General features: G+C 41.6%; 1 protein-coding gene across 2 annotated transcripts in view; it reads left to right on the top strand.

Moving 5' to 3' along the window:
* CACHD1 (cache domain containing 1) overlaps positions 1-14204 on the top strand; it is a 214197-nt gene that overhangs the window by 183988 nt on the left and 16005 nt on the right. For both annotated transcript variants that reach the window (XR_007155029.1, XM_047872635.1), the window contains exons 14-22: positions 250-392; positions 1073-1254; positions 1976-2086; positions 7508-7630; positions 9010-9109; positions 9202-9318; positions 11679-11839; positions 12189-12275; positions 13117-13233. Coding sequence is in view for 1 of the 2 variants with exons in the window: in XM_047872635.1 (XP_047728591.1) it covers positions 250-392; positions 1073-1254; positions 1976-2086; positions 7508-7630; positions 9010-9109; positions 9202-9318; positions 11679-11839; positions 12189-12275; positions 13117-13233 (1141 nt within the window). In the remaining variant the exon portion in view is untranslated. The remainder of the gene's footprint in view (positions 1-249; positions 393-1072; positions 1255-1975; positions 2087-7507; positions 7631-9009; positions 9110-9201; positions 9319-11678; positions 11840-12188; positions 12276-13116; positions 13234-14204) is intronic.

The raw sequence follows: 14204 nt of genomic DNA, 5'->3' as shown, positions 1-14204 counted from the left end.
TGCATTTTAGGCACTTGCATCTATTTGTACGTGTATCTCTTATGGTTCACTCATGACTATAAACTCCCTGAGGGGAGAGAATGAGGGCTTTTTCCTTCTAAGCTCCTAGTGTTGAGTTCTTTGCTCTCCCTGTGGAAGACTTGAGGCCACCATAGCTAACAGATTGGCAGAGCCTTAGCGATGCTTTTGTTTGGGCCTGAGATGAAGTCTCCGTGTTCTCAGGCCTGGCTTTGTTTGCTTCTCTTTCAGAAAGTCCAACTGTCATGCTGTCTGCTGGCAGCTTTTCCTCCCCATACGAACACCTCAGCCAGCCAGAGACAAAGCGAATGGTGGAACACTACACGGCCTATCTCAGTGACAACACCCGCCTCATTGCTAACCCAGGGCTCAAAGTGAGTGCTGGCCTGGGGCCCCACTTCTGCCGTACCCCCTCCACAGGCCTGGGAGGGGGCACTGTCAGTGAACCTTTGAAGCAGGAAGCCCAGCTCTGGATCTGTGCCTCTCAGCTGGAGAGCCAGAAAGACAGCGTGTGGCCCCCGGGAGGCTGGTCGGCGATGACCCTACCGAGGGATTAAGAAGCCCTGTGGGCCAGATGAAGAATCTCTTTCAGGCCTTAGATGCACTAGGAGTTTTCTAGGTAGGGGGGTGTGACTTAGAGATCAGTGGAACTTTCCCAGCCCCATTTTTCCCAGGGGAAAGAAGTAAAGTGCCCCTATGGTCTGTTGAGATAAACATGACGAAGTTTAAAGAGGAGAGATTTAGCTGGGATGTGCGTGTGCGTGCATGTGTGTGTGTGTGTGTGTGTTTGATGCTTCACTATAGGATTTTTCTTCTTAAATGCAGAAAGCCTCACTAGGATGAACAATTGAGTAAATCACACATCCACTGACTATGTTTCAGGGATCTTTTGTTTTCACCAAGTTTGGCTGTATCCATCTGCTGTGGAAAGATTTTTAAGAAGTAATTGGGCTTGGCTTCTCTGCAAGAGAGCTTTAGGAAGCCCTGCCAGCAGCCCACTCTCTTTTCATGTGAGTCTTAAAGGATCCCTGCCATGTCTTCCTTTGTTTCTCAGTTCTCTGTCAGGAATGAAGTAATGGCCACCAGCCACGTCACAGATGAATGGATGACACAAATGGAAATGAGTAGCCTGAACACGTACATTGTCCGCCGTTACATAGCAACACCCAATGGCGTCCTCAGAATTTATCCTGGTTCCCTCATGGACAAAGCATTTGATCCCACTAGGAGACAATGGTGAGTTTTAGGAGCTTCCATTATCAAAGGTTCCCCCCAAATCCTGGAGAGACATGATAAGTACATACAATAAAGCAACTTCAGGCAGTCACATTAAAGAAGATACTGTTATGGCAGTGAAAACATGTTTTTGAATCTTTTTTTTTTAATGCAGTATTAACAGATTTGTGGGTTTCCTCTGTCTACAGTGTTTTCATCTCTTATTGAAATTTTGAGACTGAGATGTTTTATACTTGGCCATTTCTATTCCTTTGGGTATTTTGTTTCAGTCTTACCTTGTATGTAATATGCCCATAGTGGGGATATTTAATGTCACTGCACATGATCATGGCATCAAATTATAGCTCATATATGACCTATGAAAAAATGAACATATATAAATTCAGAAACTTTTTTTTATAAGTTCACTTTTCTTTGAAATTTAGAGAGTTTTTTCATACCCTAAAAATAACACGACTGGGGCGCCTGGGTGGCGCAGTCGGTTAAGCGTCCGACTTCAGCCAGGTCACGATCTCTCGGTACGTGAGTTCGAGCCCCGCGTCAGGCTCTGGGCTGATGGCTCAGAGACTGGAGCCTGTTTCCGATTCTGTGTCTCCCTCTCTCTCTGCCCCTCCCCCGTTCATGCTCTGTCTCTCTCTGTCCCAAAAATAAATAAACGTTGAAAAAAAAAAAAAAATTAAAAAAAAAAAAAATAATAACACGACTTTGTCTTGTCTGTTAGGTATCTCCATGCGGTGGCTAATCCAGGCTTGATTTCTCTGACTGGCCCTTACTTGGATGTTGGAGGAGCTGGTTATGTAGTAACCATCAGTCACACGATACATTCATCCAGGTAATATTTTAATTAATATTTTAGTCATTTTTTTAAACACCTCAAGAATATTTTGAAAATTTGGAAGTAGAGTAGACAACCAAGGATTAGTGGCAAAAGCATGATCTTTGATGTGAGCAGTCTGGGGTTTGAATATCTTCTCTAGCTGTGTCATGGATTTCCTGAGCTTCTTCCTGTTATCTGTAAAATGGGGATAATACCTACCTCACAAGATCATCATGTGATTGAGTCAATGAAAAGCTCTTAGTCCTATTATGAAGAAGATCCTTTAGAAGAAGAAAAAGATAGAATCCGTAGGGCAGTTTGTAGAAATACCAATCTTAACCAATTGAAGAAATCCCAACAAGAGCCTGACCGTTATTACCAGAGAGCACTTTCCCAAGCAAAGGAGCATGTGTAGTGAAGGGAAAAAAAAAGTATCAAGACCCCAATTTTATTACCTCTTTTATTTTGGTCTAACTTCTTAGAATTATATAGGAGTTTGTTATTTTTGTTATTGTTACTTTGTCCTTATACTGTCTCTTGAAAAATGAAAAAGCATTTTGAAAACTGACTTTCCAACAATGCTATTAAATGTCAGCATGACTGTAAATACATTCCGGGTGCTTTGTATTTCAGACTTTTGAGGTTTCAGTATTTAAGCGACAAATGTCAGTGAAACATTGGGTAGAAAGGCAGGTCACATACGTTGTTTTAATCCCTTCATTATACAAATAGATGTTTTTCCCTAGCAACCAAGAAAGCCCATATTTTGACTGGTACCTATAATGATGCCTTAAAATTTATGGGAGACGGATTTTTCTGGCTTAACTTTATGCTTTTCGCTGGTGCTCATTATGTATCAAATGATTGACATTCAGGAGAATTCTTCTAACGCAAGTTCATTGGGAGCAAGAATTGGGAAGCAGTACTGTGTTGGAATTTCAATATCATGACCTGTGTCTCCATGGAAAGCAGGGTCCTGCCGCCAGCCAAACAGTGATTGTTTTGCAGGGCATGGTATCTTTTTGGCTCTGTCACATACGAACAAGTAAACACCTATTTAGAACAGAACTTTTCAATGTTTTCCTTAACAGACCATCTGTCAGGCATACCTTACTATTGTCTGAATAATGAGACTTGACATCTCCCATATATTCTAATCAGTTGGGAAAAAGTAAACAAGGTGGCTTGAGGAGACAGCAATCACCTTGGTCTTTGATGACAATGACAGTGGGCCAGCACTGGGCTTCAGATGTTGGGGGTAGGGGTGGCAGGAAGAGAATGACTGCCTGTGTGTGTCTTTCTTGGTATCTGTTCCATCGGACTCTGCCACCTGCTGCTCGTTATGCCATTATCTCTTCTATACAGTATTCTCGTGTGTGTCGGTGGGAGGGGTTGGCCACAGAGAGGTGCAGATTTTAGTGCTCTTTTACATTTGTGTACATGTTTTTGTTGAAATTTGAATGGGTTAAAGAAGCTTCATTTAGCTAATGTATACATATTTATGATGTCAGCCCAAATGAAGCATGATGGAAATATGATGGGATTTCAAGTTAGAAAAACCTTCAATTCCCTTAATTGGCTACTTTTCACAATGTGCTTAACCTATCCAAGGTTAGTTCTTCGACTTTAACAAGAGTGAAAAGTGGCCATTGAAATCCTGGGTCCTGCCCACCAGTCATTCACTGAGAGTGTATTCCAGGAATGAGTATCTGCTCTTGCTTTGATCAATATGCAGTCCCGTGGACTTGATCATTTGAACATCTTCCTTAGCTGAGCATGCTTTTATGACTTAAAGCTGTGTATTTTTCACTCCGCCTAGTTGAGAACACAGGGCAACTACCACTTCTGGTTCTCAACTAAAGCAACTGTAGCTTTAATGGATGTACTTTGTTCAGGCGATTACTGGTGATTTTGGTCTCATGGGCCAACTTGAGAACCTAACCTCCTCTTAAGATGTGATTCCACTCTGGTAACGTGTATTTGCCATTTACTACTTCTATGACTATAAACGAGTTCCTTTTTGCCTTGGTTCCCTCATCTCTGAAAGAAGGATGGGGTAACCTGGGTGTCGCAGTTGGTTAAGCATCAGACTCTTGATTTCGGCTCAGGCCATGATCTGGTGGTTGTAAATCAAGTCCCGTTTTGGAACCTGCTTGAGATTCTCTCTCTCCCTGTCTCTCTGCCGGTCCCCTGTTCATGCACACGCATAGTCTCTTGCTCACTCTCGATAAATATATTTTTAAAAAGGTTATTAAGGTTGGGGTGCCTGGGCGACTCAGTTGGTTATGTGTCTGACTCTTGGTTTCTGCTCAGGTCACAATCTCACGATCGTGAGTTCAAGCCCCGCCTCAGGCTCTGCACTGACAGTGTGGAGCCTGCTTGGGATTCTCTGCCCTCCCTCTCTCTGCCCCCTTTCCCACTCACACTGTATCTCTCTCTTTCAAAATAAATAAATTAAAAAAAAAAGATTTAAAAATAACAAAAATAAAAAGGATATTAAGGCCTATCTCAGATGATTAGGGATTACGTGAAATAATATATGTAAAGCCCTTAGAATGGTGCCTGGCACATGGTAAGGCCTCAATAAATGTTAAATACTTGTAATATTACTACGTTCCATGAGTTCTCAAAGCCTCATTTATGAAACAGGTAATGATGCCAGGGTTGAACTGAGATAATGAGAAATTACAGTTATGACTGTGAACTGTCTAGCACTGCACTTGACCATGGGCAGTCCCAAATAAATGACAGTTACTTTTAATGTCCTATTCCAGCTTTAAACTTCTGGCATTTTAATAGGTCAGAAAAGAGAATTTAAGCTAGTATTCAACTAGCCAGGAAGCAATCTCCTTCAGCCTTGGTTTTCAGAACTGGTTTGGCTGATAATTTGGGGAGGGGTTTTTCTAACTCAGCGTTCACTCATCGGTTACTCACAGTAACTGCACAGGGGATTCTTCCATGAGCATTATTAGCAGCCTGAAAATCTACGCGTGCATTCTTTGGAGAATGGTAATGCTAGCAGAGATGATGAAGTATAGTCAGGGATTAAAAGACTGGTCAGGTGAGTCTTTGGCAGTGAAAATCTCCTGGAAGTGCTGCAAACAGCATGGTCCTTTGAACCTTGAAATGTAGGCTTGGTTTGATTTTTCTATGGCATTCTTTATGTGTTGCTATGGTAACTGTACAGTTTTGAAATGCAGGTAAAAATATGAATACCAGACTTACATGGGCAACATGCTTGCTTGTCCTTCAGCATGTTGATCATATCGGAGCCGATGGTAATCATATAGGGGAAGTTTAGGAACAAAATCAACTTGTCCCGAAAAACCTGAGTTGTATTTTTCACTGAGTCAGCTATAGTATTGTAGAATGAACCAGAATCGCATACTGGTCTCTGTGTCATAAGTAAAAGGTGGTCAATCTTTTTAAGTCTTTTAGCCATTCTAAGCTTAATTTTTCATTTATAGAATGGGAGCTGTAATTCCTTTCCGATGTTGTCACAGGAAATGGAGTACGTCATGTGAAATTGCTTGGAAACTCTTGAATGTACTGCATCTCTAAGGAGGCAGTATTAACACACCGGTTAGGAGTGTGTGCTCTGAAGTTGAGGACACTGAGCTTCCATTCTTGCTTCCACTAGTTATTCACTGTGTGACTTTGGCCAAATACTTTGTTTCCAAGCTTCAGTTCTCTGGAAATGCCTCATAAAGTTTTTGTGAGAAATAATTGAAATGATGTATTGAAACACCCACCAGAGTGCCTATCAGTTCTGACCACTCAGTAAATATTATCATAATGGTACCTATGGTTTGGATCCCTCACTCTCTCCTGGAAAAGTAAGAGAGGCTTAAACTTCTTTTGACTGATACTTCAAAACATGATTTGCTACAAAACATAAATCCTGTGTAAGGCAACTGAGTCTTGGATTCTCCCGTGGTAGAATTTAAGTTACTTCGGTAACAATACTCCAGGCTCTTACTGAGGCAGTAGCCTCTCAAATAATTGCACAGCATGGCCCTCCTCCATCTCATGCCAAACACAGTGTTGACAGCAAAGCTCTGACAAATTTCACTGTCCCTTTTGCTAGTGGTTTTTTCAGGGGAGAGTTGGAGGTTATATAAGTTAGTATCAATGTTGACAGTAACCAGAACAGGGACAGTTGCCTACATAGCAAAGCTGATTTCACTCCCAGGTTTTGATTTTCCAAAAGGTGATCTTACTTTGGGAATTTTCTTCTGAGCTTTCCATTTAAAATTTCTAAGATTTTTGTCAATAACAACACCATTTTTCTTTTATAAACACATCAGTGTTTGGGTGGATGGGGTGGATGATGGTAATGATGGGAACCTGTAATGTCCCAAGTTGGGTAAACCCAATTCCCAGCCACAAAGGTCCCAGAGCTCATTGGCCAAGTAACCCAAACCCCTCCAACTGCCCATGATCACAGATTAGAAAGAACCTAGGCTTCAAGTGAGAAGTCCATGCTTCTATAGCTAGCATTTGTCTGGAAGAATAGCAAGTTCACTCTCTGTCCAGGCCTGAGCTTTAAGCCCTGATGGGTTTTCTTTTGAGTAACTTCTTTTTATTGGGTATTTTGGATAGGTTGGGCAGCTTGCTAAGCATTGTAAACACTGTCTCATTTAAGCCTTTGCAAAGTAGGTAAGACTATCCCCATTTTCACATAAGAAAACTGGGTCTTGGAAAGGTTAAGTAGCCTCCCAGGAACCACAGAGATGGGAACCAAGAGGGCCAGGATTTGACTCCAGATCTGCTTGATTCCAGAGCTAAAGAGTTAGCAAGCACCATACAGTACACAACTTTATCCTCTTGGGTGCTCCTCTTTCTGAGAGTAGCATTTTAGACTGGAGAAGGAGCGGGCCTGTGAACCAAGTGAGTTTTGTTCTAGAATCCGAGCTATGTTTGGAATAGAGCCAAACTTAGTGTTCTAGAAAGAAAATGAGGCGTAGTTTTGTCTGACCTTACACTAGTCAGTTAACTTCATGAGATCTCACTTTTCTTATCTATGAAATGAGGGAAATAATTAAAGGGATCACTCAGGTTCCTTGTTGGGAGGAACTATGGTAGTCATGCTTCCAACCTCCCACCTGATGCCTCTTCCTGCCAGCCCCATATTCTTGCCAAAGAATAGTCCAGTCACTGTCTGAACATCTAAAGCCAGGGCTAGCCATATTCCACAGCTGCCTGGGTTTGGGGCTCATCTTATTAGAAAGTTATACCTTTATCCTTAAGTTTTCTGCTATCAAATCTCCATTATGCTAAATCAGCCATTTAGTTGATCATTTTTATAGGGATGAAAAATGTGGCAGGACAGTGGGCATATGTTTCTAATATCATACAACGTCCTTGTGATGGAACATAGCTTTCCTTTAAATAAGATGTGTGCCTCTTGTTCTCACTGATCTTCTTCACGTGAAGTACCCAGCTGTCTTCCGGGCACACCGTGGCTGTGATGGGGATTGACTTCACACTTAGATACTTCTACAAGGTTCTGATGGATTTACTGCCAGTCTGTAACCAAGATGGTGGCAACAAAATAAGGTAAGCCCTTCGGGAACACCATTTCCTGTTTAGCCGCAAAATACAAAGACAGTGCTGTCAGATATCTCTAGTTGAATGGCAACCACATTGTCATGGTCAAGACCAGAAATGGAGTCCGTCGCCTGGGTGTTCTATTAAGAAGGTTTTTGTTCTTTTTGCTTTCTAAGATGCATGCCATTTAGGATTTAGACAAACAGATTCATCTCATAACAAGGAGAAAGACTGTGGCACAGAATTCCCTGAAAGCTCTTGTTTCTCTCAGAGTCCGTAATTAAAGGTTTGCCATATCTTGGGTGCTAGAAAGACCAGAGGGTACTTTTGATGTTAACTTAGTTATTAAGCCAAAGTCTTTGTGGGGATTTCAGACACTTAGACTTTTCCCTTTTACATTTCCCCGGAAAGAGGCTCGTGGAACTAAAGAAAGCCTTCACCTCCTAATTTCAAAAGAACATGTCTCATCAAAGCAAGGGTATTCCCTTGATTTAATGCAGGCCACTTTTAAAAATAGCTTTCTTATTTCACTCTCATGGTCCATGCTTCACATCACTGCTAAATTTCACATTGGCCCTTAATGAGGAATGAGGAATGTTGTAATAGCAAACTGTTACAACAAATGCAGAGTAAAATAGAGCAGCACATAGCCTTGATTAGAGCAATTCCAGCTTTGCTTATTTAGTGTTTCCATCAAATATATTTTTTGTATGTCCCTGCAGGTTGTATTTTATGTATATTTAACATGAAAAGAAGAAATTGTATGGTTTGCTTAAATGTTGTGCCTCTAAATAGCCAAGCCACTTCCTTCAGAGTCTCCCTCCTCTGAAGAAAGAATAAACTTGCCCCTTACATATCCTTGCAAAAAAATTTTGACTCCATCTTTGGCTGAGTGGACACATTCCGTCTGAACTATGTAGGTGGCCTCAGAGTCAGGTGTAACTTTCTTACCATAAACTGTATACCAGATAACCTACCACCTCAAGAATAATGTATCTGTTGGGGCGCCTGGGTGGCTCAGTTGGTTAAGTACCCAACTTTGGCTCAGGTCATGATCTCACGGTTCGTGGGTTCGAGCCCCACATCAGGCTCTGCGCTGCTGATGGTGCCGAGCCTCTTGAGATTCTCCCTCTCTGTCTTTCTCTGCCCCTGTCCCGCTCGCTCGCTCTCAAATTAATAAAAAAGAAGAAGAAGAACAGATCTATCTACCTGTTTGCCAGCCTGCCTTCAGTGAATTTTCTCAGGGACCGTTTACTGAGATTCAGTGAATTTGTCTCAGGGACTATTCACTGAGATAAATGCAATTTGTTTCAAGGCTAGCAAGATAAATGCTGACAGTATAGAAAAACCACTCATATTACTGAAGGATGTCCCATGTTTTGACACAGGTGCTTCATAATGGAGGACCGGGGTTATCTGGTGGCACATCCAACCCTCATTGACCCCAAAGGACATGCACCTGTGGAACAACAGCATATTACCCACAAGGTACTTGTTGCAAAGCCAATAGCACACTGCACCCACAGCCTATGCCTCATTAATTATGTGGCCTATGTTTTCTGTCCACTTGGCCTTGTTAGGAGCCCTTGGTAGCAAACGATATCCTGAACCACCCCAACTTTGTAAAGAAAAACCTGTGCAACAGCTTCAGTGACCGAACAGTCCAAAGGTTTTATAAATTCAACACTAGCCTTGTGGTAAGTGGATGCTTACGTTCTCACATCTCATCCCACTGTGGACTATGAAATGAAATAATAGTTAATATCTGACTATTAACTATAGTGTCAGCCAGTGTTCCTGGCTCTTTCATTGCCTGAGAATTATAGAATGAGAGGACAGGACTTTAGTCCAGCTCACCAGCCTGACCATTGTGGGCTATAAAGCCCAGAGTGGAGCAGTGAATGTTTTAAGGTCTCACACTTGGTATTTTGTTTTGGTTTTGTTTGTTTAAAGACTCACCCAGTCGAAACCCTTTGAAATGTCTGCTGAAGTCCTTTCCCACAGTCTTATATAAATATGCGTGGTGCCCTGTGTTCCCCTCTTCCTGTCTTCTAGAGATCATGCAGCCTCCTTAAATTCCTAATGCCAAATTAGGTCATTTCTTGGTCATCCACCCAGTTACATGGGAGCTTTCATGTAGATCATTCAAAAATAATTTCTTTTTTTGTAGCTTAGAATACTCTTAAGTATTTGATTTAACTGCAAACTTACCTAAGTAAGATTAAAGATCTTAAGAAAAAACAAAGATCTTAATATTCTTATTAAATTGTAAATAATCTTAGCTGGGAAACCTCAAATGGGTAATGACAGAACCAATGTTGAAAAAGTTATTCACAAGAAGTAAGCTTTTTACTTAGAATAGTTATGTATATCATTAAATGTATAGTTAAAAATTTTCAAGATGTATTGGTTGGTTGAAAATCCTACTCGGGGCACCTGGGGCTGCTCAGTGGTTAAGCATCTGTCTGACTCTTGATTTTGGCTCAGATCACAATCTCATGGTTCACAAGTTCGAGCCCTGCATCAGCCTCCTCACTGACAACATGGAGCCTGCTTGGGATTCTCTCTCTCTGCCCCTCCTACACTCACATGTTCGTTCGTGTTCTCTCTCTCTCTCTCTCTCTCTCTCTCTCTCTCTCTCTCTCTCTCTCTGCCTCTCACTCTGAAATATGTTTTAAAAAAAGAAAATCCTACCCTCAAAAAAAATTGGGTAATAGAAGAGTTTAAAATTGAATACATTAATAGGACAGTATATTCAAAGCAAAAGAAGTCATTATTACTCTCTTTAGACTTCACACCCTTCTGAGGAATACTCTCTTTAAAGCAGATAATGACACACTTGAGTATAATCCAAAGGAAGCTTCTGGGTAAGGTTGTTCTATGAAAATCTGATGTACTCTGTGTCTTCTACCACTTGTACGATGATTTCCTGAGTCTTCGGCAGACAAAGCCAGCATACTCTGGGAGAAATTTTTCAGAAACGCAAATTTTAGTGGAATATGAATTAGGATAATTTCTTAACAGCTCAAGTTATTCCAAAATGGAACCTGGAGCATTTCTGGGTATTAGAGCTATAACGGGATGATAAGCCTATATTATTGCTTATAGAGCAGAGTCAGGCATCTTCCAGGCTCTGGAAAATCCATCCAGACCCCTAAGAATCCATTCAGTGCCACAAGTCTCAGAGGTAGGTTATCCTCACCATGTACATGGAGGGGGACGACTGGCACAGTAACAAGCAAGGGATTTCATAGTTGGCCTACTACATTGGACACACATGCAAAAAAGAATGAGCATGCTTTACAATGCTGCTTTTGAATCTTTGGTTTTATATGTGGTAGACAAATCTGGCATTTCAAGAAGCTGGCTATCACATTTTCTTGGTAAAGAATGAAGAAAAGGATGCTTGCTTTAGTTATTTAAATATTCTGTTTAGGGGTGCCAGGGTGGCTCAGTAGGTTAGGTGCCCAACTCTTGATTTCGGCTCCAGTCATGATCCCATGGTTCGTGAGATGGAGCCCTGCGTCAAGCTCTGTGCTGATGCGGGGGAGCCTACTCAGGATTCTCTCTCACCCTCTCTCTCTGCCCCTCCACTGCTTGGGCTCTCACTCTTGCTCTCTCTCTCTCTCTCTCTCAAAATAAATAAACTAAAAAAAAAAAAAAAGAAAAAATTATTTTTCCAGTTGTCAACAGTAACTATATATTTTGTAGCCAGATAAAGTTTTAATAAGGGAAGGGAAGCAAAAATAATATAAAAACAGGGAGGGGGACAAAACACAAGAGACTCTTAAATACAGAGAACAAATAGAGGGTTGCTGGAGGGGTTGTGGGAGGGGGGATGGGCTAAATGGGTAAGGGGCATTAAGGAATCTATTCCTGAAATCATTGTTGCACCATATGCTAACTTAGATGTAAATTAAACAATAAATAAATTTTTTTAAAAATTAGGTTTTATTGTACACTGTTTCCAGCAGGTGGTTGAAGGGTTGTTTTCACCACGATAGGGCTGACTCTTTGCATTGTTGTCTGTCACTTCTGACCCCTGCATCGTCTCCAGGGAGATTTGACGAACCTTGTGCACGGCAGTCACTGTTCTAAGTACAGACTGGCGAGGATCCCAGGAACCAACGCGTTTGTTGGCATTGTCAACGAAACCTGCGACTCTCTTGCCTTCTGCGCTTGTAGCATGGTCGATCGTCTCTGTCTCAACTGTCACAGGTAAAAATGCCATGGGTCCTATTCTCTGTTTACTACATTGTTAAATATCCTCACTGGTGCTAGTCATTTTGAAGTGGTATCTGCAAAGTAGAAAGCACAGGGGCGTGTCATGCAGAAAAGGAAAGGCCAGGTAGCAGAGGCATCGACAGCTGTGTGGTTCGCAGCATCCTTGTCCAAAAGTAATGGATGGAAGCCAATCATAGTGTAAACCTTTGGTCATAACTTCCTTTTAACTCTCCCTTTTAACTAGCTCAGAATTTTTTTTTTTTAATTTTACTTCTTCTGGTCCATGTACAGCATATAGTTTGTTATTGACCCTCTGCATAGTAATTTTCTTACTGCCTTTCAGAATGGAACAAAATGAATGTGAATGTCCCTGTGAGTGCCCTCTAGAGGTCAATGAGTGCACTGGCAACCTCACCAATGCAGAGAACCGGTAAAATATACATATTACATAAATGTATGTGGCATACACAGATACATGCACCCTGGGAGCCTCATTTATAGATTTGTTTTGGGTTGTGGTATAAGAAGTGATTCATTCTGATGATGTAACTGTTCACTGAGTCAGATTTCAAGCCTTCCAATGAAGTCCTCTTTCAGGTTTAAATTTAAACGCTGTGAAAATGTTCAAAGTATATGTGCTCTGTACATATAAAGTAGGGGACTGTTAATAAGCATTCGCGAAGTGTCTGCCATGTGTCAGATACTTTATGCCCATTGAGTCACTTGGTTTTCAAATTAACCTTGTGATAAATCTATAGGTACCTTTTATACACACATGTGCTTACACATAATATGGCATTATTTATATCAGCGACAAGTTTTAAGACGACAGCTAAATAAACTGGGGTAAGTCCCTTCTCTAGAACTTAAATGAAAGAATCCTGTGTATACTGATATACTAGTAAATGTTCGTTTAGTCATAGAGAAAATGTCAAAAGGGACCTTCATTAAACTGTTAATAGTGGTTACCTCTGAAAAGTAAGATTTAGAGTGGTGAGTCAGGGGAGGTAACATTCACTTCTCTTGTATACATTTCCGTTTTGTTGAATATTTATGATTTTCTTTTTATACATATATTGTTTCTATTGTACATAAAGACAAACAAATTGAAGCCCAGAGTGGTTAAGTGACTGACCCAAGGTTACATATAGTTACATATAGGTGGCAAGAATTCAAACCCAGGTCTGTCTGAGGCAGTCGGGGACCAGAGGCATGATGAGTTTAGAACATGAGTGGTATTGGTCCTAACCTCCAGACTTGTTCCTGCATAGAAACCCAAGCTGCGAGGTCCACCAGGAACCAGTAACATACACAGCTATTGACCCTGGCCTACAAGATGCCCTTCACCAGTGTGTCAACAGCAGGTGCAGTCAGAGGATGGAAAGTGGGTAAGCATTGCCCATTGCTTGCCTTGGTATCAACACGATCACTGCAGGAGTAGAGTCTAGTAAGGAACGGCAACCTGGAGCCTCATTGAGCTTTGCCAGCTGTTATTTATTACTCTCATTCTTGATGTTTTCTAAATATGTACCAATTTTTCAGACCCAAAATTGGTTTCTGTATGCCTTTTATCCACTGGTTGTAATGTTGTCCAGTTTTCACTCTTTATAGCTGCTTGGCATTGGTACCATATATTAGTCACCTCCTCTGTGGATGGGAAAGTTACTCTTTAGATAAAAGGAATGAGAGGGGACATGGCACACAGAAGCCAAGGGCAAGGGGCAGGAGCTCTTGGGTTCCTGAAACAGAACCCAGTTCTATGGGTGACACGTTATAGCTGATCAGTTCTGCTTTTTTAGAAAGCAGATAGGTTTCATGGTAGCTTTGAGAACCAAAAAACCAACAACTACATGTCCCCTGCTGCGTCTCCCTCCTCTCTAGGATGTTTGGGCTTAGCCATCATGGGAGCAGTGGCTGTGGTAAGCTGTAGGGGTGGGAGTGGGGGTGATCTGTGTGTTACAGCTGCCGATTGCCATTTGGTTGTACGGTCAGCGGGTAGAACAGGCAGCCAGTTCTGCTTTTAGTGCATATTTTAGCAAAGGAATGAGAGGGCATCAGATAGATTAATTTGGGATATTAGGCACTAACTCAAAACTAAATTTTTTTTAACGTTTATTCATTTTTGAGAGACAGACAGAGTATGAGCAGGGAAGGGGCAGAGAGAGAGAAGGAGACAGAGAATCTGAAGCAGGCTCCAGGCTCTGAGCTGTCAGCACAGAGCCCAACGCAGGGCTCAAACTCACGAACTGCAAAATCGTGACCTGAGCCGAAGTTGGACGCTCAACCAACTGAGCCACCCAGGTGCCCCAAAACTAAATTTGAGGAACACTGCACACATCCTCTTAGAGAGTCTTAATGC

This window comes from Prionailurus viverrinus, chromosome C1, assembly GCF_022837055.1.
Source record: "Prionailurus viverrinus isolate Anna chromosome C1, UM_Priviv_1.0, whole genome shotgun sequence".
NCBI classification, from domain to species: domain Eukaryota; kingdom Metazoa; phylum Chordata; class Mammalia; order Carnivora; family Felidae; genus Prionailurus; species Prionailurus viverrinus.
Note: the sequence above shows the minus strand (reverse complement) of the source record. Positions and strands in the feature narration are given on the sequence as shown.